Source organism: Pan paniscus, chromosome 12, assembly GCF_029289425.2.
Source record: "Pan paniscus chromosome 12, NHGRI_mPanPan1-v2.0_pri, whole genome shotgun sequence".
Taxonomy (NCBI): domain Eukaryota; kingdom Metazoa; phylum Chordata; class Mammalia; order Primates; family Hominidae; genus Pan; species Pan paniscus.
This window is the reverse complement of record NC_073261.2, coordinates 94,363,618-94,388,728: the sequence shown is the minus strand read 5'-3', so window position 1 is coordinate 94,388,728 and position 25,111 is coordinate 94,363,618. Positions and strand designations below refer to the sequence as shown.

The following is a 25,111-nucleotide window of genomic DNA, read 5'->3' as shown; positions in this document are numbered from 1 at the left end:
GAAAATTCTTTCCTTTAAGAATGTTGAATATTGGCCCCCACTCTCTTCTGGTTTTTAGAGTTTCTGCCAAGAGATCAGCTGTTAGTCTGATGGGCTTCCCTTTGTGGGTAACCTGACCTTTCTCTCTGGCTGCCCTTAACATTTTTTCCTACATTTCAACTTTGGTGAATCTGACAATTATGTGTCTTGGAGTTGCTCTTCTCGAGTAGTATCTTTGTGGCATTCTCTGTATTTCCTGAATTTGAATGTTGGCCTGCCTTGCTAGGTTGGGGAAGTTCTCCTGGATAATATCCTGCAGAGTGTTTTCCAACTTGGTTCCATTCTCCCCGTCACTTTCAGGTACACCAGTCAGACATAGATTTGGTCTTTTCACATAGTCCTATATTTCTTGGAGGTTTTGTTCGTTTCCTTTTACTCTTTTTTCTCTAAACTTCTCTGCTGGCTTCATTTCATTCATTTGATCTTCAATCACTGATACCCTTTCTTCCACTTGATCGAATCGGCTACTGAAGCTCATGCATGCGTCACGTAGTTTTCGTGCCATGGTTTTCAGCTCCATCAGGCCATTTAAGGTCTTCTCCATGCTGTTTATTCTAGTTAGCCGTTTGTCTAATCTTTTTTCAAGGTTTTTAGCTTCTTTGCAATGGTTTCGAACATCCTCCTTTAGCTCGGAGAAGTTTGTTATTACCGATCGTCTGAGGCCTACTTCTGTCAGCTTGTCAAAGTCTTTCTCTGTCTAGCTTTGTTCCGTTGCTGGTGAGGAGCTGTGTTCCTTTGGAGGAGAAGAGGCGCTCTGAATTTTAGAATTTTCAGCTTTTCTGCTCTGGTTTCTCCCCATCTTTGTGGCTTTATCTACCTTTGGTCTTTGATGATGGTGACGTACAGATGGGGTTTTGGTGTGGATGTCCTTTCTGTTTGTTAATTTTCCTTCTAACACTCAGGACCCTCAGCTGCAGGTCTGTTGGAGTTTGCTGGAGGTCCACTCCAGACCCTGTTTGCCTGGGTATCACCAGCGGAGGCTGCAGAACAGCAAATGTTGCAGAACGACAAATGTTGCTGTCTGATCCTTCCTCTGGAACCTTCGTCTCACAGGGGTACCCAGCTATATGAGGTGTCAGTCAGCCCGTACAGGGAGGTGTCTCCCAGTTAGGCTATTTGGGGATCAGGGACCCACTTGAGGAGGCAGTCTGTCCATTCGCCGATCTCAAACTCCATGCTGGGAGAACTACTACTCTCTTTAGAGCTGTCAGACAGGGACCTTTAAGTCTGTAGAAGTTTCTGCTGCCTTTTGTTCAGCTATCCCCTGTCCCCAGAGGTGGAGTCTACAGAGGCAGGCAGGCCTCCTTGAGCTGTGGTGGACTCCACCCAATTCAAGCTTCCTAGCCGCTTTGTTTACCCACTCAAGCCTCAGCAATGGCAGATGCCCCCGCCTCCAGCCTCTTTGCCGCCTTGCAGTTCGATCTCAGACTGCTGTGCTGGCAGTGAGCGAGGTTCCGTTGGCGTGGGACCCTGTGAGCCAGGCATGGGATATAATCTCCTGGTGTGCCATTTGCTAAGACCATTGGAAAAGCCCAGTATTAGGGTGGGAGTCTCCCGATTTTCCAGGTACCATCTGTCACGGCTTCCCTTGGCTAGGAGAGGGAATTCCCCAACCCCTTGCGCTTCCCAGGTGAGGCAATACCCCGCCCTTCAGCTCACACTATGTGGGCTGCACCCACTGTCTGACAATCCCCAGTGAGATGAACCCGGTTCCTCAGTTGGAAATGCAGAAATCAGCTGTCTTCTGTGTCGCTCACACTGAGAGCTGCAGACTGGAGCTGTTCCTATTTGGCCATCTTGGAACCCTGCCTTCTTCATTCATATGTAATACAAAACTTCTAAGGTTTTAGTGGAGAAGAGATAGAGTAAAAGGATTTCTATGGACAGAAGAAACAGTTGGTCATCAACTCTTTTCCTTGTGGCTTCACATCTCCCCTAAGGACTTCTCATGTTGGTTTGGTCTTACAGTATAGTCAGTGGCAGTTTCCCTCTTCCCATTCCTTCCTCTGTCTGATTTAAAATGCTGTTTCAAGTATCGATATAAGTATTTTGCCTGTTTCTTTTAGCGTGGCTGTGAAGGGCTGACATTTTCAGAAGGCACTTACTGAAAAAAAAAAACAAAGAAATGTAAGAGTCCATCACATATAAATAGTTAAGTTTCTAAAATATGTATTTGAGATCCCAGTAATTCTACTAGGATAAATAGCAAAAATTCTCCAGCCCTGAAGAGTTGGTCTGTCTTTCCTTTCCTTGTTATCTTGATTCTCTTTTATTTCATTTCACATGCTAGACCCCATCATGTTTTCCTGCTGCATTCCCCACTCCACCCTCCAAAGCAATGTTCTCTTCCTGCAACCTGTTTGAAAAAATTGAACTTTGTCTTATTTCATATCCCTAGTACAAGTTGAATATCCCTAATATGAAATCTGAAATCCAAAATGCTCTAAAATTTGACTCTTTTTTTTTTTGAGATGAAGTCTTCCTCTGTCACTCAGGCTGGAGTGCGGTGGCGCAATCTTGGCTCACTGCAACCTCCGCAGCCTCCCCTAACCCCATCCCTGTGGGTTCAAGCGATTCTCCCACTTCAGCCTCCCAAGTAGCTGGGACTACAGGCACCTGCCACCACACCCAACTGATTTTTTGTATTTTTAGTAGAGATGAGGTTTCACCATGTTGGTCAAGCTAGTCTGAAACTCCTGACCTTAAGTGATCCACCTGCCCTGGCCTCCCAAAGTGTTGGGATTACAGTCATGAGCCACTGTGCCTAGCCAAATATCCAAAACTTTTTGAGTGCTGACATGATGCTCAAAGGAAATACTGGAGTATTTTGCATTTTGGATTTTTGGATTAAGGATGCTGAACCAGTAAGTATAATGTAAACATTGCAAAATGCAAAAAAATGTAAAAACCCTAAGCAGTTCTGGTCCCAAGCATTTCGCATAAGGGATACTCAACCCATAATCTTTTCTTTTCTGTTTTCTGGTTGGAAGGGCATATTGGCTTTATAGCTAATTTACACAGCATTGATGTTTAATACACCGTGAGTCCAAGTAGATCACTCAGACCTATTAATAGTTTATTAGTGTCGCTCACTTCTGGAACATTCTGTGATGTTTTACTTGGATGAGTTCTTTCACCTCTCTTGGGAAGTAGTTATACCAAAGTCTGCTTATTACTACGATGTGTTATCTATTATACATTGTCCAATTTTCTACTCAAAATTACTAGACAGGCAAAGAAAAAGTAAAGTATAACCCTTACTCGAGAAAAAAAAGCAATCAGTAGAAACTGTGAGTGGGCCCAGATATTGGATTTAGCAGACAAAGACTTCAAAGCAGCTATTATAATATGTTTAAAGAATTGAAAGAAAATATGGTATCAGTTAAACAGGAAATCTAAGTAGATGATATAAACTAGACAATAAAAATAATATTCTAAAGTTGAAAAGTGTAGTTACTGGAATTAAAAATTTACAGACAACAGCCTCAACAGCAGATTAGAGATAGCAAAAGAAAGATTCAGTGACTTTGAACGCAGCTCTGTAGAAATTACTAAATTGATGACTCTCACGTAGCAACCTTCACCCGTAGTTTGGTTTCATATACAATGCTTTAACTCTTTTTGCTATTTTTTCTCTTGCTTTCTGTGATGGAAACATTTTGTGCTTTGATTTTAATGGGTATATCACAGTTATATACATCTTTACAAACTCATCAAATTGTATACTTTATTTATATATTTATTTTTTTTTTGAGATAGAGTCTGACTCTGTCTCCCAGGCTGGAGTACAGCTGAAATTAGTTGGGACTACAGGTGGGCACCACTGTGCCAGCTAATTTTTGTATTTTTTGTAGAGATGGGGTTTCCCCATGTTGGCCAGTCTGGTCTCAAACTCCTGGGCTCAATCATTTCTGCCGCCTCAGACTCCCAGAGTGTTGGGATTATAGGTGTGAGCTACTGTGCCTGGCTGGTATAGCTTTTTTTTTTTTTTTTTTTGTGACAGAGTCTCGCTCTGTCGCCCAGGGTGGAGTGCAGTGGTGCGATCTTGGCTCACTGCAACCTCTGCCTCCCGGGTGCAACCCATTCTCCTGCCTCAGCCTCCTGAGTAGCTGGGACTACAGGTGCACACCACCATACCCAGCTGATTTTTGTATTCTTAGTAGAAACAGAGTTTCACCATGTTGGCCAGGATGATCTCGATCTCCTGACCTCGATCCACCTGCCTTGGCCTCCCACAGTGCTGGCATTACAGGCCTGAGCCACCATGCCTGGCTGTTGGTATAATTTAAATGGATGTAATTCATTGCAGATTATACCTCAATAAATTTTTATTTAGTTTTTGAGACTGAGTTGCTCTGTTGCCCAGGCTGGAGTGCAGTGGCACGATTTCAGCTCACTGCAACCTCTGCCTCCCAGGTTTAAGCGATTTTCCTGTCTCAGCCTCCCCGGTAGCTGGAATTACAGGTGTGTGCCACCATGATCAGATTATTTTTGTGTTTTTAGTAAAGATGGGGTTTCACCATGTTGGCCAGGCTGGTCTCGAACTCCTGACTTCAGGTGATCCACCCGCCTCGGCCTCTCAAAGTGCTGGGATTACAGGTGTCAGCCACCACGCCTGGCCTTAATTTTTAAATACTGTAAGGCTTATAAAGAAAAGAATATTCCCCTTCTGTTTCTTTCCTCTCACGTAGCAACCTTCACCCCTAGTTTGGTTTCATATACAGTGTTTTAACTCTTTTTGCTATTTTTTTCTCTTTCTACTATATTTCCAAATACTATGCTTCTATAATGATTCCTTTTTTTTTTCTATCAGTTTTTGATAATCATTGACTCCTTATGGTCAAAGAAGACTTAATTCCCTTCTGTCACTCTTCATATATTAATATAACTAGTATATATATGGTTTAGTTTTGATATAACTAAAAATAACTATATGTATATATAACTATATATGTATAAGCTATCTGTATATAGTTATATATGTATATGCACATACATATATAGTTACATATGTATACGCACATACATAGTTACATATGTATATGCATATACATATATAGTTACATATCTATATGCATATACATATATAATTACATATGTATATGCATACACATATATAGTTACATATGTATATGTATATACATATATAGTTACATATGTATATGTATATACATATATAGTTACATATGTATATGTATATGTATATACATATATAGTTACATATGTGTATGTATATGTATATACATATATAGTTACATATGTATATGTATATGTATACATATATAGTTACATATGTATATGTATATGTATATACATATATAGTTACATATGTGTATGTATATGTATACATATATAGTTACATATGTATATGTGTATACATATATAGTTACATATGTATATGTATATACATATATAGTTACATATGTATATGTATATACATATATAGTTACATATGTATATGTATATACATATATAGTTACATATGTATATGTATATACATATAGTTATATATGTATTAGTTATATCAAAATAACTATATGTATATATAGCTATATATGTATATATAAACTATATGTATACAGTTATATATGTATTTGTATATGTGTGTATATATATATAGTTTTTTTGTTTGTTTGTTTGTTTTTTTGGAGATGGAGTCTTGCCCTGTCCCCCAGGCTGGAATGCAGTGGTGCTATCTTGGCTTACCGCAACCTCTGCTTCCCAGGTTCAAGCAATTCTCCTGCTTCAATTTCCCGAGTACCTGGGATTACAGGCACGTGGCACCACGCCAGGCTAATTTTTTGTATCTTTTGTAGAAATGGGGTTTCACCATGTTGGCCAGGCTGTTCTCAAACTCCTGACCTCGTGATCCACCCGCCTCGGCCTCCCAAAGTTCTGGGATTACAGGCGTGAGCCACCGTGCCTGGCCCCTATACATATATAGTTATATATACCTATAGTTATTTTTAGTTATATCAAAATAACTATATGTATACGTAACTATATATATAGTATATATATACTATATAGTGTGTATATATAGTATATATAGTATAGTGTATATAGTGTATATATAGTGTATATAGTATACTGTATAGTATATATATAGTATACATATAGTATACTATATAGTATACATATAGTATATATATAGTATACATATAGTATACTATATAGTATTACTATTATGTATACTATATAGTATTACTATATGTATACTATATAGTATACATATTATTAATACTATATAGTATACATATAGTAATACTATATAGTATACATATAGTAATACTATATAGTATACATATAGTATACTATATAGTGTACATATAGTATACTATATAGTGTACATATAGTATACTATATAGTGTACATATAGTATACTATATAGTGTACATATAGTATACTATATAGTATATATGTATACTATATAGTATATATGTTGTATATATGTATACTATATAGTATATAGAGTATATATGTATACTATATAGTATATAGAGTATATATGTATACTATATAGTATATAGAGTATATATGTATACTATATAGTATATAGAGTATATATGTATACTATATAGTATATATAGAGTATATATGTATACTGTATAGTATATATAGAGTATCTATAGTATACTGTATAGTATATATAGAGTATCTATAGTATACTGTATAGTATATATAGAGTATAGTATACTGTATAGTATATATAGAGTATCTATAGTATACTGTATAGTATATATAGAGTATATATATAGTATACTGTATAGTATATATAGAGTATATATATAGTATACTATATAGTATACATGGAGTATATATAGTTACATATACATATAGTTATTTTTAGTAATATCAAAAAACCATAGCTAAGATTTTTATGATTTAGCAAAATATTGTTTACCCCAAAGCCACGTATTATATATTAATGATATTTTTTCCTTTTTGAGTTTTTCTTCCCCACAGGTTTTCTGATCTTTTTTTTTGTTCTCTAACTTTATATTATAGGTATATACTCTTTTCTCTGTTTAATTTGCTTTTTAACTAGAAGACCTCCTTTAGTAGTTCTTTTAGTGAATATCTGTGGTTAAACTCTTAGTCTTTCCAGTGTCTGAAATACCCTCATTTTAATGTGACAGGTCACTTTTCTCACCTCAACATTTTGGACATACCTCATTTCCAACAAACATTTGTTACTTCTGATAGAGAGTCTGCTGTCATTCTCATACTTGTTCCTTGTGGAAATGTCTATATATAAAGTCTCAGAACTATATATTTTTAATATATATACATATATTTATTTATTTAAAAATGTATAATTAAGTTAGTAGTAGTAGTAGTAGTAGTAGTAGTAGTAGTAGTAGTAGTTTTTTTTTTTTTTTATATGGAGCCTCCATCTCCCGGGTTCAAGTGATTCTCCTGCCTCAGCCTCCTGAGTAGCTGGGATTACAGGCACACACCACCATGCCTGGCTAATTTTTGTATTTTGAGTGGAGACGGGGTTTCACCATGTTGGCCAGTCTGATCTTAAACTCCTGACCTCAGATGGACCACCTGCTTTGGCCTCCCAAAGCGCTAGGATTACAGGCATGAACCACTGCGTCTGGCCTTAAGTTATTATTGACTATTGACGCCCTGTTGCTCTATCAAGTAGTAGGTCTTATTTATTCTAGAACCTCGTTTTAAGGTATCCTGAATGTGGCTTTTTTTTTTTTTTTTTTTTTTTTCTAAGACGGAGTCTCACTCTGTTGCCCAGGCTGGAGTGCAGTGGAGTGATCTCGGCTCACCGCAATCTCTGCCTCCTGGGTTCAAGCAATTCTCCTGCCTCAGCCTCCTGAGTAGCTGGGATTACAGGCGCACGCCACCACACCTGGCTAATTTTTGTATTTTTAGTAGAGACGGGGTTTCACCACATTGGTCAGGCTTGTCTCAAACTCCTGACCTTGTGATCCGCCCACCTTGGCCTCCGAAAGTTCTGGGATTACAGGCGTAAGCCACTACGCCCAGCCCAATGTGGATTTTGTTTTTTTTTTAACTTGAATTTTATTTATACTTCCTGATTTTATAATAGTTAACTTGTAGTAAAAGTAAACTGGTTGTCTAAATAAATAAGCTGATTTCCTATACTAGTTTAGAGTCTTCAGTTTTCTTAAACCGTATTAAGAGATTTGATTACAAAAGTAAAATTGAGGGTTTTGTCTTTTTTTTTGGCCACTCTAATTTGCTGACTGACTTAACATTTGTCTTCACAGTAAACATTGTAAATAAACACTGATGTTTGTTGCGTAGTATATAAAAATATTATTTAGGAGTGGTGAGATTTAAACATTTACAAACCTGTAATATATATAGTAGAGCAACACTGGACAAATAACCTTTTCAACTTAATCAGAGGTGTTCTATAAATGTTCATTTGCATATATACAGCACATATAATACTTAGCATATGTAAAAGCACATCTTTATACTCTTTCAATTAAAATTGATTATTATTATTATTATTATTTTGAGACAGAGTCCCTCTCAATCACCCAGGCTGGATTGCAGTGGTGTGATCAGGGCTCACTGCAATCGGGTAGCTGGAACTACAGGGATGTGCCACCACGCCCAGCTATTTTTGTATTTTTAGTGGAGATGGGGTTTCACCATGTTGGCCAGGCTGGTCTTGAACTCCAAACCTCAGGTGATCTGCCCGCCTCAGCCTCCCAAAATGCTGGGATTACAGGCGTGAGCTACCACACCCGGCCTAAAATTGATTAGGTTTTAAGACCCTCTTGGTGGGAACAGACTTTCATAGTGTTTATAGTTATAATAGTTTGGAATCAAAGTAGTCGAGTGCTACTTTTTTTTCCTCTGTACATCCTATCCCTAATGCCTTTACTATATTTTGTTTCTTATTTGAGAGCTTTATTTGCTTCATAACTTTTTTTTTTTTTTTTTTTTTTGAGACAGAGTTTCACTCTGTCACCCAGGCTGGAGTGCAGTAGTGCAATCTCGGCTTACTGCAACCTCCGCCTCCTGAATTCAAGTGATTCTCCTGCCTCAGCCTCCGAAGTAGCTGGGATTACAGGCCCCCACCACCACGTCTGACTGATTTTTTGTATTTTTAGCAGAGACGAGGTTTCACCATGTTGGCCAGCCTGGTCTTGAACTACTGACGTCAGGTGATCCGTCCACCTCGGTCTCCCAAAGTGCTGGGATTACAGGCGTGAGCCATCGCGCCCGGCGCTTCATAACCTTTTTATATTGTCTTTCTGTTCCCCAAAATGAAGTAGTTTCTTCTTTAAAATACTGTTTTTTGTTTTTTTGTTTTTTTTTAAATTTGAGATGGAGTCTCTCTCTGTCGCCAGGCTGGAGTGCAGTGGCACGATCTCGGCTCACTTCAACCTCTGACTCCGTGGTTCAAGCAATTCTCCTGCCTCAGCCTCCCAGGTAGCTGGGATTACAGGCACAAATACTGTTTTTAATAAGAAAATTAGAATAGGGACAGGCACAATGGCTCACTCTTGTAATCCCAGCACTTTGGGAGGCCAAGGTGGGAGGATTGCCTGAGCCCAGGAGTTCGAGACCAGCCTAGGCAACATAGTGAGTGAGACCCTGTTTCTATAAAAAAATTTTTTAATTAGTCCGGTCTGGTGGTGCACAACTGATGTCCCAGCTACTTGGGAGTTTGAGGTGGGAGGATGGATCCCTTGAGCCCAGGAAGATTAAGGCCACAATGAGCTGTGATCATGCCACTGCACTCCAGCCCAGGCCACAGGTTTCAAAAAAAGAGAAAATTAGAATTATACATTAGGGGGAAAAAACCTAATAACCATAATCCTATCTACCTAGTGACCACCCCTATGAAGATCCTGGTACATGTTCTCATTGAAATCTTATTTTGAAATATTTTTGAATTAAAAAAATATATTATTACCTTGGTTTTACAAATGTTTGCTTGTCTTTATGTTCAGCTACAATTTTCTAATCACAATGGTTTTACTTTTTCCTTGTCAGAAAGTGGAGCTGTTCCAAAAAGAAAAGACCCCTTAACACACACTAGTAATTCACTGCCTCGTTCAAAAACAGTTATGAAAACTGGATCTGCAGGCCTTTCAGGCCACCATAGAGCACCTAGTTACAGTGGTTTATCCATGGTTTCTGGAGTGAAACAGGGATCTGGTCCTGCTCCTACCACTCATAAGGTATTCTGGGACAGTAACTTTAATTGCTGTCTTTTTGCAAATAGAAAAATTTTTAAGATACTATTCCTGCTTAAGTTGATCATAAGTACTTTATAATACTTTAGAGAATGGATAAGTTTCCATGAAGTTAAATTTTTTTTTTTTTTTGAGACTCTTGTTTTCCAGGCTGGAGTGCAATGGTGCGATCTTGGCTCATTGCAACCTCCACCTCCCAGGTTCAAGCGATTCTCCTGCCTCAGCCTCCCAAGTAGCTGGGATTACAGGCATGCACCACCACGTCCAGCTAATTTTGTAGTTTTAGTAGAGATGGGGTTTCTCCATGTTGGTCAGGCTGGTCTCGAACTCCCGACCTCAGGTGATCCGCCTGCCTCAGCCTCCCAAAGTACTGGGATTACAGGCATGAGCCACCGTGCCCAAAGTTAATTTTTTTTTTAATCCACAGGGCAACTTGCTATAAAACTTTTTTTGGACCTCATTAGACATTTAATACCAAGTTTTGCTTACCCAGTCTGTTTTATATAATGCTGTATATTTCATTTTAAATTTATTTTTAAAATTATTTCAATCTTTGTAAATGTTTTATAGCAGTAACATACCTAGAGTTTTGTCATGATTCTAACAAGGGTTAAAATTTGTTTTTATTTTGTAAAAACTAAATCTCTGGATAAAATCCTCTATAACTGACTTAATGCCAAATATAGTTCTCTAGTGAATACAGTTTTACCTTCAGGTAAATAAATATACAATTTATGGATTTTTATACCCTTTTTCCTGTTTTTAAAGCTTGAATTCTGTGAACTTTAAGGTTAACTTATTTATGAAAAGTGTAAATGTTAGGTTGTATTTTCATATTAAAATTTTGTATCCTTTAAGGGTACTCCGAAAACAAACAGGACAAATAAACCTTCTACCCCTACAACTGCTACTCGTAAGAAAAAAGACTTGAAGAATTTTAGGAATGTGGACAGCAACCTTGCTAACCTTATAATGAATGAAATTGTGGACAAGTAAGTTTTGCCATCTAAATGTTTTATTTTATAGTTTTTATATTTTAATTTTACTTATAAAACATGTCAGGAGTGAAATAGATAATAAATACCTTGTCTGGTTTACATACTTAATTTTTATGATAGTTTTCAATTATAATTGTAGAAAACCATTGCTTTACTGATTTAACTATAGTTTAACAGTTAACATAAAAATAACTATATGTCATAGGGCTTAGGCTTCATCTTGTAATAACTGGGCCCTGTTTGTATCGTAGAACTAACTGAAGTCTTGTTTCTTAGTGGAACAGCTGTTAAATTTGATGATATAGCTGGTCAAGACTTGGCAAAACAAGCATTGCAAGAAATTGTTATTCTTCCTTCTCTGAGGCCTGAGGTAAGAACTTTATATTATCATTTTTCTATAATACCATCTGTTACTGAATCCATAGTAGTAGTAGTAGTAAAGAAATATTTGAGCTATACTAAAATAATTAATTCATATAAGGTAACAGTAGATTTAATGTTTTAAAAAAGATAAAACATTAACAATTGATGTTGAGAAGTTATTATAGAATAGGAAAATGGATATGAGTTCCTAATTTCCAATCCTTTTATATTTTTAGGAAAAGTGGGTAGTATGATATAATTTTGTTTTGTTTTGGAGACGGAGTCTCACTCACTGTGTCGCCCAGGCTGGAGTGCAGTGGCATGATCTTAGCTCACTGCAACCTCTGCCTCCCGGAATTCAAGTGATTCTCCTGCCTCAGCCTCCCAAGTAGCTGGGATTACAGGCATGTGCCACTATGCCCAGCTAATTTTTGTAATTTTAGTAGAGATGGGGTTTTGCTATATTGGCCAGGCTGGTCTTTCATACCTGATGTCAAGTTATCCACCCATTTCGGCCTCCCAAAGTGTTAGGATTACAAGTGTGAGTCACTACATCTGGCCAAATTTTGATATCAAGGTGAGAGAGATTTAAAATTAAGATAAGGTACAAAAATTAGCCTAGTGTGGGGGCGCACGCTTGTAGTCCCACCTACTGGGGAGGCTGTGGCAGGAGAATTGCTTGAACCAGGAGGCAGAGGTTGCAGTGAGCCAAGATGGCACCACTGCACTCCAGCCTGGGTGACAGAGCGAGATGTCATCTCAAAAACAAAACAGGCCGGGTACGGTAGTTCACGCCTGTAATCCCAGCACTTTGGGAGGCTGAGGCGGGCAGATCACGAGGTCAAGAGATTGAGACCATCCTGGCTAATATGGTGAAACCCTGTCTTTACTAAAATTACAAAAATTAGCTGGACTTGGTGGTGTGTAACCCCAGCTACTTGGGATGCTGAGGCAGGAGAATCGCTTGAACCCGGGAGGCGGAGGTTGCAGTGAGCTGAGATCATGCCACTGCACTCCAGCCTGGTGACAGAGCGAGACTCCGTCTCAAAAAAATAAATAAAAATTTAAAAAGATAAATACATAAAAATAAATAAATAATATTAAGAGAAGGAAATCAGGCAGGTAGTGGCCCCTGACACAATGAGTGTCCCAGAATTGGATTGCTTGGAAATGCCGCTCAAAGAGTGTGGTAAACTCCATCGAAGGCTAAATACCAACATGACAGTGATAATAAACAAGTACTTTATGGGAAAGTTTTTTTAAAATTATTTTTAAAAAGAGAGAAATTGTACTGGAGAAAAGAGGAATTCAGGTAGAATAATTCTTTTTTTTTTTTTTTTGAGATGGAATTTTGCTCCTGTTACCCAGGCTGGAGTGCAGTGGCTTGATCTTGGCTCACTGCAACCTCTGCCTTTGGGGTTCAAGTGATTCTCATGCCTCATCCTCCCGAGTAGCTGGGACTATAGGCATGCACCCCAACACCTGGCTAATTTTTGTGTTTTTAGTAGAGATAGGGTTTTACCATTTTGGCCAGGCTGGTCTCAAACTCCTGGCTTCAGATGATCCGCCCACCTTGGCTTCCCAAAGTGCTGGGATTACAGGCAGAGGCCACTGTGCCTGGCATGAAGAACAATTTTTAAAAGAATGACTTTTAAGGATATTAAGTCATCAAAGTAGATAGAGCCATTAAATGATGGGTAGAAACGTAATCTTCCATCCCATATTTTATGACTTACTAAGGAAGATAGGCAATCTTGCAGTTGATAATAAATATTTGGCTTTCCATACTTAGCACCGTTTTGAATTTTTCCAGTTCACAGATGGTATATTTAGTGCTGTTCCAATAATATTGCAAAAAATAAATCTGAAGACTCACTTCTGGGTCACAGTTATTTCACTATTAACGTTAAAATCTTACGGACCTACCTACAACATGTAGTGGAAATAAGTTGTGTGGCACGTTGTGGTGGGTGCATTATTAAATAAATGTGCAAAGGTTTTATGGCTGTCTCAATTTTTCCATAGTCTTGAGTCATTCACATACTGCCTTTATGGTGTTTATCACTTGTAAGTGAGTACCAACTGTACTAGAACTTACTGAATATTTTTCAAGTCTATTTTACTTATTACTCATTCTAAGTACATAAAATCACTGGTCTGATATGCTAGTTAGGTTTTCGCTAATACCCAGTAAAATAATTAGATAATTATTAAAATAGAAAGCATTTGTCATTATGTGAACTGGATTTATGTCATGTACCACCTCAAGTCACACTTTGGGAAACGTAGCTTACGTATTGAGCTAACATTTTGCCGGAGTTATATAAGATTAGTAAATGCTGTAGACTAAATATTGAAAAAAAAGCTGCTTAAAGAGGATTTACATAATTATAGACCTGAAAAGGATCTTAGCAGTCTTCTGATCGATTCATTGATAAAGAAACTAGTCCTAAGAGCTAAAATGACTTGCTCAAGATTTTAGTTAAGTGGTAGACCTAGGAAATACCTTTCTAAGATTAGAGCTGCCTGGTTAGTGCTATAGCTGCCACCTAATTCTTACATTTATTTATTAAGGGACATGCTTTTTACGGTAGAAAAATATATCTAAAATTGTGAAGGTAATACCAAGGAAATATTTAGGCTATGCAAGAAAAGTCATTCAGCTTTTGCTTTACCCAGGCCTATAGAGAACATATCTAAAATAATAAGTAACATGTGAATTTGAATTTAGGCATATTTTCATGGTAGTGACATAATGTGCAATTAAGAAGCTATAATAATGTAAAAATGCCAGTTGCAAGTTATTTCCAATAAAGTTGAATAACCTGACCTCAGGAGGGGCAGAAACCTTGGTAAACTTAGCAAACTGAGACCTAAGGAAGAGCAAGATCTGTGGTAGAGCCAGGTCTCAAGGTTTATATCCTGGTACAAACTTGTCTATACATCACCACACCTGCCAAATGGAACTTTTTTTCCTTGTAGTTCAGATTTCCAAGAAAGGGAATATTATTGTCCTAGCTCAGCTTTTCACAATAGTCTCACAAAATGAATCTTGTTAAGCCTATGAATGGATAAGACTTATCCCATAACACGCCTCCATTGTGTAAAAAAATCAGCTTTATTCCTAATTCCCTGTAGTAGGAAGCTTGCATAGACCACAACAGAGACATTGTTAGATTATATCAAGAAGGTGAGTGGCAGGCATTCTTGAGTATACTGGAATTTTTATTTCATTGTAGAAACACAGAATCATAATTAGTCATCTAAAACTGGTTTTAAGGAGATAATACTAAAGATACTCACTTGAGGTAGATTGTTCTCAGAATTACTTAAAATAAGTGCTTTAAATCTTGCTCATTCATGAAGCCATAGCCCTGGAAGGAGATATTGAAAAACTTCTCCATCTTCCTTCAATCCCATAGGACCATGTTTTTAATTGTATTTTAACATTAAACATAATTTTTGAAAGTAGCCAATATTAATCTTTGACAAAAAACTCAAACTAAATAGCAGAAAATAGAACATGCCCTCTCCTCTCGCCCAAAAGACTACATTTTAAAGTATATCACAGTGATCTGTCTAAATATTTTTCTCAAATATTTTACAAAGAAAGCGTATATTCTTCTGTCCTTATTTCATAGATCTCTTCCGTATCCTGTGCAGCTTGTCTATCATTTCGAGCTTTTATATTTCTTATTTTGTTCTCTTGCTGCTTAAATGTGATTCTTTGAGATTTATAGAAGAATGTGATTGTTCTCCAGTTTTAAAAAGCTCTTCTCTATCTAGTAAAATTTCCATGAATTTCTTTCTTTCTTTTTTTTTTTTTTTTTGATTGAGACAGTCTCGCTGTGTTCTCCAGCGTGGCCTTAGGCTTAAGCGATCCTCCTGTCTCAGCCTCCCAAGTAGCTGAGATTACAGAAATTTCCATGAATTTCTAAATATGATGTTATCTTTCATATAAGCTTAAACATAAGCCTTTCTTCTTTCAAAAATGTTAGAACTTACCTCTTTAAATAATCTTATAAAGCCATTTCTTAATTTTTGTTTCCTTTTCGAATCTATTAACTTGCATATCATAGTAAATGAACCCTTAGCTCCATCATACCACACACCTTCTACTCCTGTCCTCCCACTTTTTCTCACCCAGGCTGGAGTACAGTGAATATTTAGTGCTTTTAAATATTATTCATTACCAAGCCAAGTAGCGTACTATTTTTTCCTTGTACAGCCTTTTTTTCCCCTAAATAATTGTGTTATTTTTTCATTTGCTTCATTTTCATCTTATTGATTGATAATTCTTCTGTTCCATTTCAGTCTAATTTCCACATGGCCAAACCAATCTAAAAACCTGTTAACTCAGGTCTTTTTTTTTTTTTTTCCAGAATACCCTTTTCTGGAACCACCTTCTTCTTTTCATTCGAGACCAAATGCTTTCCATGCCTGTGTCAAAGTGGTTGTTCTCTAATCTGTCTTCACTACCATCATAATTTCCTTTTCCTTTTTTCCTTTCTTTATTATGTATCTCCTGTCTTTTAAATTCCATATTTTCCACTTTCATGATTTATTTTCTCATTTTGATGGCTACATCTTTCAGTAACTGAGAAAAGGTTGTGTGAGGGAATATTTTGAGATGCTGTAGTTTTGAAAATATCTTTATTCTGCTGTCTTCTCATTAATAATTTGACTGGATGTCAAGATTTAAGTTGGAAACTATTTTCCATGAGTATTTTGAAGGCATTATCTATTGTCTTCTAGCTTCCAGTGCTGCTTTGTATTAGAGACAGAAGATCAGGAATCAGGATAGCATTGGACTTCTTATTTCTATTTCCCAAAGCTTTTTGGATCTTCTCTTTATTCTTCTGATATTTTATAATGATATGCTTGATGCATTTACTTTTTCTTTTCTTCTTCCCTCTTGTACATTTCTTTCTTTTTTTAGGGGGGCAGGGGGGAAGGAGTCTCACTCTTCTCACCCAGGCTAGAGTGCAGTGGTGCAACCTCAGCTCACTGCAACCTCCACCTCTGGGGTTCAAGCGATTCTCCTGCCTCAGCCTCCCGAGTAGCTGGGATTACAGGCATCTGCCATCACGCCCAGCTAATTTTTGTATTTTTAGTAGAGACAGGGTTTCAGGCTGGTCTTGAACTCCTGACCTCAGGTGATCCGCCCTCCTCAGCCTCCCAAAGTGCTGGGATTAGAGGCATGAGCCACTGCGCCCAGCCCCTCTTGGACCTTTCTAGATATTCATCCTTCAATTCTGAGAAAGGTTCTATAATTCTTTAATTTAAAAAAATTTTTTTTGTTTCATCTTTCTCACTTTTTTTTTTTTTTTTTTTAAGACACAGTCTTGCTCTGTCACCCAGGCTGAAGTGCAGTGGTGCTATCTCAGCTCACTGCACCCTTCGCCTCCTGGGTTCGAGTGATTCTCCTGCCTCAGCCTCCCAAGCAGCTGGGATTACAGGTGCCCACCACCACCATGCCCGGCTAATTGTTGTATTTTTAGTAGAGACGGAGTTTCACCACGTTGGCCAGGCTGGTTTCAAACTCCTGACCTCAGGTGATCCACCTGCTTTGGCCTCCCAGAGTGCTGGGATTACAGGCATGAGCCACCATGCCCGGCCCTTTTCTGATTTCATAGATGCAGTGTCTTTTATGTCTCTGAGAGCTTTTGTCAAGTTTTCTTTTGTTTACTTTATTATCTGTTTCTTCCAGATTCCTCCTCTTTTCTTTTTGCCTTAAGCTTTTTCGTATTGGAAGCTTCTCTCAAATGTCTGGTTATTCTGGTTGTCCACTTATATTACGTGGAACAATAAAAAAGTTGATTAGGACTCTGTGCTGTAAGTAAGTAAATTGTTGATAGTGAGAGCCCATTAATCACAGGATGATCAAGCAGCAAGCCTACTGTTTATTTGGGTTTCTCCAAATGGCTATAGCTGTCAGTCTTTTTTTTCTGGGGTTATTTGGCTTCTCTAGAAAAGAATTTTCTAGTCTCTTGTTTGGAGAATACAAGCTTGACTATTGGTGTTCCAGAAAATGGGTGGGAGGAGAGGACTTTGTTTTCTGTTAGGTTGAGCCATGTGAAATTACTAGGTTTTGTTTTGTTTTTTGTTTTGTTTTGAGACAGAGTCTCACTCTGTTGCCCAGGCTGGAGTGCCTTAGCATGATCTTGGCTCACTGCAACCTCTGCCTCCCAGGTTCAAGCGATTCTCATGCCTCAGCCTCCCAAGTAGCTGGGATTATAGGCATGCACCACCACGCCTGGCTAATTTTTGTATTTTTAGTAGAGACGGGGTTTTGCCATGTTGACCAGTCTGGTCTCGAACTCCTGACCTCAGGTGATCCACCTGCCTTGGCCTCCCAAAGTGCTGGGATTACAGGTATGAGCCACCACACCTGGGCTCAAATTACTGTTTTTATAGGTCAAAAACAGTTGAGGGATAGGCATGGTGGCTCCCACCTATAATCCCAGCACTTTCAGAGGCCAAGGCAGGAAGATTGCTTGAGTTCAGGAGTTTGACACCAGCCTGGGCAATGTAGTGAAACCCCATCTATATTAAAAAAAAAATAGATGAATATCTTTGTTTGCAGATAACATGATTGCATATGTAGAAAATCCCAAAGAACCAACAAAAAGAGCTCCTAGAACTAATAAGTGATTATGACAAGGTGTAGAATACAAAGTTAATATACAAAGTCAATTGCTTTTTTATCTACCAGCAGTGAACAACTGGAATTTGAAATCAAAACACAATACCGCCGGGCGCAGTGGCTCACACCTGTAATCCCAGCACTTTGGGAGGCCGAGGTGGGCAGATCACCTGATGTCAGGGGTTCAAGACCAGCCTGACCAATATGGTGAAACCCCATCTCTACTAAAAATACAAAAATTAGCTGGGCATGGTGGCGGGTACCTGTAATCTCAGCTACTCAGGAGGCTGAGGCAGGAGAATCGCTTGAACCCAGGAGGCAGAGGTTGCAGTAAGCCAAGATCGCGCCATTGCACTCCAGCCTGGGGGACAGAGCAAGACTCCATCTCAAAAAAAAACAAAAAACACAATACCTTTCATATTAACACTAATAAAATGAAATATGTGTAGTTCTAACAAAGTTTGTTGTAGAAGATCTATATGAGAAGAATTATAGCACTCATGAAAGAAATCAAAGATCTAAGTAAACTGAGAGATATTCCATGTAAATGGACAGGGAGACTAAATATTATTGAGATGTCAGTTCTTCCCAAGTTCATATATCGATTCAGTGCAGTCCCAGTCAAAACCCAGCCAGTTATTTTGTGGATACTGGCAAACTAAAGTTTATATGAAAAGGCAAAAAACCTAGAACAGCCAACACAGTATTGAAGAAGAAAAAAGTCAGAGGACTGAAACTACCCAATTTCAAGACTTACTGTAAAGCTACATTAATCAAGACAGCATGTCATTGGCAAAAGAATAGACAAATAAATCAGTAGAATTGGACAGAGAGCCTAGAAATCAACCCACACAGATAAAGTCAACTGATCTTTGGCAAAGGGACAAAGACAATTCAGTGGAGAAAAGATAGCCTTTTCAACAAATGGGGTAGGACAACTGGACATCCACATGCAAAAAAGTTAATCTAGACACAGACCTGACAACTTTCACAAAAATAAATGGATCATAGACCTAAATGTAACATGCGAACTGAAACTTCTAGAGGATAACATAGGAGAAAATCTAGGATAACATGAGAAAAAATTTTGGTTTGGCAGTGACTTCTTAGGTACAATACCAAAACATGATCCTTGAAAAAAAAAAATCAGTATGTGAACTTTGTTTAAGTTATAAACTTCTGCTCTGTGTAAGATGCTGTTAGGAGAATGAAAAGACATGCAGCAGAGTGGGAGACTTTACAAAATTCATTATCTGATGAAGGACCAGTATCCAAAATATACAAAGAACTTTTAAAACTCAACAATAAGAAAATATACAACCCAGTTAATAAATGGGCAAAATATCTGAACAGACACCTCACCAAGGAAGCTAGATAGATGACAACAAGCATATGAATATATGCTCAACATCATGTCGTTAGGGAAATTGCGCATTAAAACAACAACAAGATACCCTGCCATCCCTATTAGAATGGCTGAAATCTAAAACACTGACAACACCAAATTCTGGCAGGGATGTGGAGCAGCAGAAACTTTAATTCATTGCTGATGGAAATCTAAAATGGTAGAACCATTTTGGAAGGTAGTTGGACAGTTTTTTACAGAACTAAAGACAGTTTGACAGTTTCTTACAAAACTCTTACCATATGGTCCAGCAGTCTTACTCCTTAGTATTTACCCAAATAAGTTTAAAATGTACATCCAATAAAAAAAACTGCACATGAATATTTCTAGCAGCATTATTCATAATTGCCAAAACTTGGAAGCAGTCAAGGCATCCATAAGTAGGTGAATGGATAAACAGACTTTGGTATATCATGTAATGGAGTATTATTCAGCAATAAAAAGAAATGATCTATCAAGCCACAAAAATATATGGAGGAACCATAAATGCATATTGCTAAATGAAAGAAGCCAGTCTGAAGAGGCTACACTATAGGATTCTGACTATATGATGTTTTGGAAAAGGCAAAACTATGGAAACAGTAAATAGATCAGTGGTTGCCAAGGGAGGCAGGGAGAGATGAATAGGTGGAGCACAGTGGATTTTTAAGGCAGTGAAACTGTTCTTTATGATAATCCAATGGTGGATACATGTCATTATACCTTTGTCAAAACCCACAGAATGTAAAACATAAGAGTGAACCCTAATGTAAAATATGGACTTCAGTTAATAATAATATATGAATATTTTTTCATTAGTTCTAACAAGTGTACTACACTAATACAAGATATTCAGAGTAGGGGAAATTGGAAAGGAATGAGAGGTTATATGGGAACTCTGTACTTTCTGCTCAATTTTCTGTAAACCTAAAATCACTAAAAAAAAAGTTTATTTTTATTATTATTTTTTTTTAATTTTTAATTTTTTGAGATGGAGTTTCACTCTTGTTGCCCAGGCTGGAATACAATGGCACGATCTCGGCTCACTGAAACCTCCGCCTCCCGGGTTCAAGCGATTCTCATGCCTCAACCTCCCGAGTAGCTGGGATTACAGGCATGTGCCACCACGCCCAGCTAATTTTGCAGTTTTAGTAGAGACAGGGTTTCTCCATGTTGGTCAGGCTGGTCTTGAACTCCTGATCTCAGGGGATCTGCCCACCTCGGCCTCCCAAAGTGCTGTGATTATAGGCGTGAGCCACTGCGCCCAGCAGGTTTTTTTTTTAAGTTGGATATTAGCCATTTCATATGATTCAACTTAAAAGTACATACACCTTCACTATTATTAAAGTGTAGGTGAGATGTTTTCAGTCAGGAGCTCTACCCTTGATTCCTGCCATGCCTAGTGTCCCTGAGTCTGGAGACTCTGACTTATTTCTTTAGAGAACGAAACTCCTGCCTTCTGCTTTGGTGGTGATTGGTACCTGCTTGACTGCCTTTGGTGGGGAGTTCCTCATACCAACTTTCAATCAGTTCCTGTGTTTGTTTGTTTGTTTGTTTGTTTATTTTTGAGACGGAGTTTTGCTCTGTCGCCCGGGTTGGAGTGCAGTGGCGCAATCTTGGCTCAATACAAGCTCCGCCTCCCGGGTTCACGCCATTTTCCTGCCTTAGCCTCCTGAGTAGCTGGGACGACAGGCACCCGCCACCACGCCCGGCTAATTTTTTTGTATTTTTAGTAGAGACAGGGTTTCATTGTGTTAGCCAGGATGGTCTCGATCTCCTGACCTCGTGATCCGCCGGCCTCGGCCTCCCAAAGTGCTGGGATTACAGGCGTGAGCCACTGTAAGCCACCGTGCCCGGCCAGTTCCTCTGTTTTTGACTGCCTGCCTTACTACTGCTTTCTGTGGTGCCTGATAACATCCAATTCCTGAACCTTCCTGGGATTTTTGTTCACGTCAGCGTGCTTCTTGCATCTAGGTATCCCTTCACAAATAGGCATTTAGGTTTTAAGCTCTGCTAAGTGATTTACCACACTTTATCATTTCTCCATTTTGTGGAATTCATTGTGTTAATCTCCTTTTCTATTTTTGTTTGGAAGATTCATATATTTTTTATTCATTTAGTATTTTTTGGTGGGATTTCTAAGTAGAGAAACATGCCTATGTTCAATATGTCTTGTTTAAGCAGTCTGCTTTCATTTTTACCACCGAGGAGTTGGTTTTATTTTTATTTTTTTTTTTGAGACAGGGTCTCACTTTGTCAGCCAGGCTGGAGTACAGTGGCACAATCAAAGCTTACTGCACCCTTGGCCTCCCAAGCTCAAGTGATCCTCCCACCTCAGCCTCCTGAATAGCTGGGAGCTCAGGTGATCCAGCACACCCAGCTAATTTTTTTTTTTTTTTTTAATTTTTTGTAGAAGCAGAGTTCCCCTATGTTGCCCAAGCTGGTCTTGAACTCTTGGGCTCATATAATCCTCCTGTCTTTGCCCCCTAAAGTCTGGGATTACAGGTGTGAGCCACTACACCCAGCTGTTTTTAATTATTACACTAATTTATGGTTATGTGTTTCCTTTAAAGCTATGGGCAGCTCTGTTTGGGAAGATGCTACTGAAAAAAGGATGCTTTTTAGATGACAAAGAGTACTTAAAATGTCTCTAGAATCATAGTTGTAAACTAAAGTATATATTTTTTAGTTGTTCACAGGGCTTAGAGCTCCTGCCAGAGGGCTGTTACTCTTTGGTCCACCTGGGAATGGGAAGACAATGCTGGTAAGGGTTCTCTTCAAATTTGAGTTTTCTGTTGAGATATTTGGGATAATATGAAAAAAAGAAACTTTAGCTTGTCCCTGAGTCTATTATTTATGACTTGCTTTTTGCTATTGTACACTTTTGGGTTTTTTTTGTTTGTTTGTTTGTTTTGTTTTGTTTTGAGTGATCTGGGCTCACCGCAACCTCCGCCTCCTGGGTTCAAGCGATTTTCATGCCTCAGCCTCCCAAGTAGCTGGGATTACAGGCACACGCCACCACACCTGTCTAGGTTTTTTATTTTTGGCAGAGACAGGATTTCGCCATGTTGGCCAGGCTGGTGTCGAACTCCTGACCTCAAGCAGTCCTCCTACCTGGGCCTCCTAAAGTGATGGGATTACAGGCATGAGCCACTGCACCTGGCTGATACACTTTTAAGTTTTTCAGCTACTTTTCAATGTAGAAGTAGATGGAAAACCATGTACGTTATCTTCAGTAGTGTGTTTTTGGTTGGTTAAATTTGACAGTATGATTGTCATTATTTTTTGTAAATTAAATTTTTACCTGGAAGAGCTTACCTTACTATATTGAGTATCTTTCTAACCCCTGATTTTTGCTTCTACTATCATAATAACTTTATTTAAGTAATCAGTATGTTATAGCTTTTTTTTTTTTTTTTAAGTATTCTTTTGCCAGAAGTTTTTATCAGGCTCTGGATACCTCTTTCCTCTGCATAGTCCTCCTGGATGGAAGAAACAAAGAGGGAAAGAGTAACTTTTCCTTAGATGTTTGTCTTTCTCAAAGCAGTTATCTTTGTATATCTAAGAAGAGAGGAGAATAACACTGTCTCTCTTTTTTTTTAAATCTCTCTCTACTCATTCTCTCTCAGGAGGAGAGTAGAAAGAAGCATAGCTCTTCCTATAACCTGTCCTTATTACTGAGAAAGGAACACATTGATTGCCATGTATTGGGGATTGTATTATACCTTACATTTTTATTTTTATTTTTTATTAATTTTTTTTTTAGACAGTCTTACTTTATCACCCAAGCTGGAGTGCAGTGATGTGATCTCGGCTCACTACCATCTCTTCCTCCTGGGTTCAAGCAATTCTGCCACGTCAGCTTCCCGAGTAGCTGGGATTACAGGCATGCGCCACCACGCCTGACTAATTTTTGTATTTTTATTAGAGATGGGATTTCACCATGTTGGCCAGGCTGGTCTCAAACTCTTGGCCTCAAGTGATGCGCCTGCCTTGGCCTCCCAAAGTGCTGGGATTACAGGCATGAGCCACCACACCCGGCCTCATAGCTTACATTTTTAGAGAATCTTTTCTAGTACTTAAATCGGTAAATATGGTTATCTTTTAAATGTAAAATATTGAACTAATTTAATATTTGCTCTTGTGATTTTTAAAGGCTAAAGCAGTAGCTGCAGAATCGAATGCAACTTTCTTTAATATAAGTGCTGCAAGTTTAACTTCAAAATACGTGAGTGCTCTGTTTCCAATATTGTCGTATTTTAAGTTACTGTCTTAATGTTACCGTGTTAACTGTAAATGGTAATAATATTTCATGAAAACATTTTTCTAGGAGCTTATCTATTGTATCTATTATTTACATATGATGAATATCAATCTTCAGAGTAGAAAGTTATGTACATTTGTGTTGTCAAATACTGTATTAGTTTACTGGGGCCATGTAATAAAATACCGTAAACTGGCTGGCTTAAACATCAGCAATTTATTGTCTCACAGTTGTGGAAGGTAGAAGTCTAAGATCAGTCAAAATGTTGGCAGGGTTGCTTCCTCCTGAGGGCTATGAGGGAAAATGTATGTTGTGTGCCTCTCTCCTGGCTTCTGGTGGCTTGCTGGCAATCTTTTGTATTCCTTGGCTTGTAGATGCATCCCTCCTATCTCTGTCTTTATCTTCATGTGGCATTCTCCCTGTATCTGTCACCATGTCCAAATTTCCCCTGTGGATTAGGACCCACCCTAATGATCTCAATTTAAGTTTGTCATCAGCAACAATTCTATGTCCAAATAATGTCACATTCATAGGTACTAGGGATAGGACTTCAACACGTTTTTGGAGAACACAGTTCAACCCATTAACAAATACTATCACTTTCCACTTAAGCTTCAAGTAAAGTGGATTTTATCTCAAGGAGCCACCAGATAGGAACACAGATCTGATGGCATAAACTGAGTATTTCTGGCCTTCTGATTCTGATCTAAAATATGACAGAAGATTTTCCCTGTTTTAATTTTTTTTTTTTTTTTGTAATAGAGACACAGTCTCGCTATGTTGCCAGGCTACTTTCAAATTCCTGGGCTTAAGCAATCCTCCTGCCTTGGACTCTCAAAGTGCTGGAATTACAAATGTGAGCCACCACACCTGGCCAGTAGATTTTCCCTGCTTTCTTTTGATTGTTTATAATTTCGTTTTCTTTTTCCATTCACCCTCTGCTGACCCTATAGTATTATTCAAAGAAGTGTTCAGTCTAGTTTTGGGGTAGGGCAAGCATAACTACAGTGCTTAAAGAGAGTAATTTGTCTGGTGTGCAGAACTAGTGTGTAAATATAACTGGTGCATTGCAAAACTGTGAAGTAGTTTCTGTCAAACCTTACACTGCTTTGTCTTTCTCCGTCTCTCCCTTTCTCTTGGTTGCCCTCTCCCCCTCCCAAAGATACCTTAGTCTCTGCTTGCCTTTATCAAAACCTTTATGATTGGCCGGGCACA

The 25,111-nt window shown here is 38.3% G+C and overlaps 1 protein-coding gene across 6 annotated transcripts in view; it reads left to right on the top strand.

Annotated features, from left to right (window-relative positions):
* The window catches only part of SPAST (spastin), an 89,997-nt gene that overhangs the window by 36,991 nt on the left and 27,895 nt on the right, over positions 1–25,111 (top strand). For all 6 annotated transcript variants that reach the window (XM_034952892.2, XM_034952891.3, XM_034952894.4 and 3 more), the window contains 5 exons: positions 10,039–10,226; positions 11,100–11,233; positions 11,516–11,609; positions 22,322–22,396; positions 23,789–23,860. In XM_034952892.2, coding sequence (XP_034808783.1) covers positions 10,039–10,226; positions 11,100–11,233; positions 11,516–11,609; positions 22,322–22,396; positions 23,789–23,860 — 563 coding nt within the window. The remainder of the gene's footprint in view (positions 1–10,038; positions 10,227–11,099; positions 11,234–11,515; positions 11,610–22,321; positions 22,397–23,788; positions 23,861–25,111) is intronic.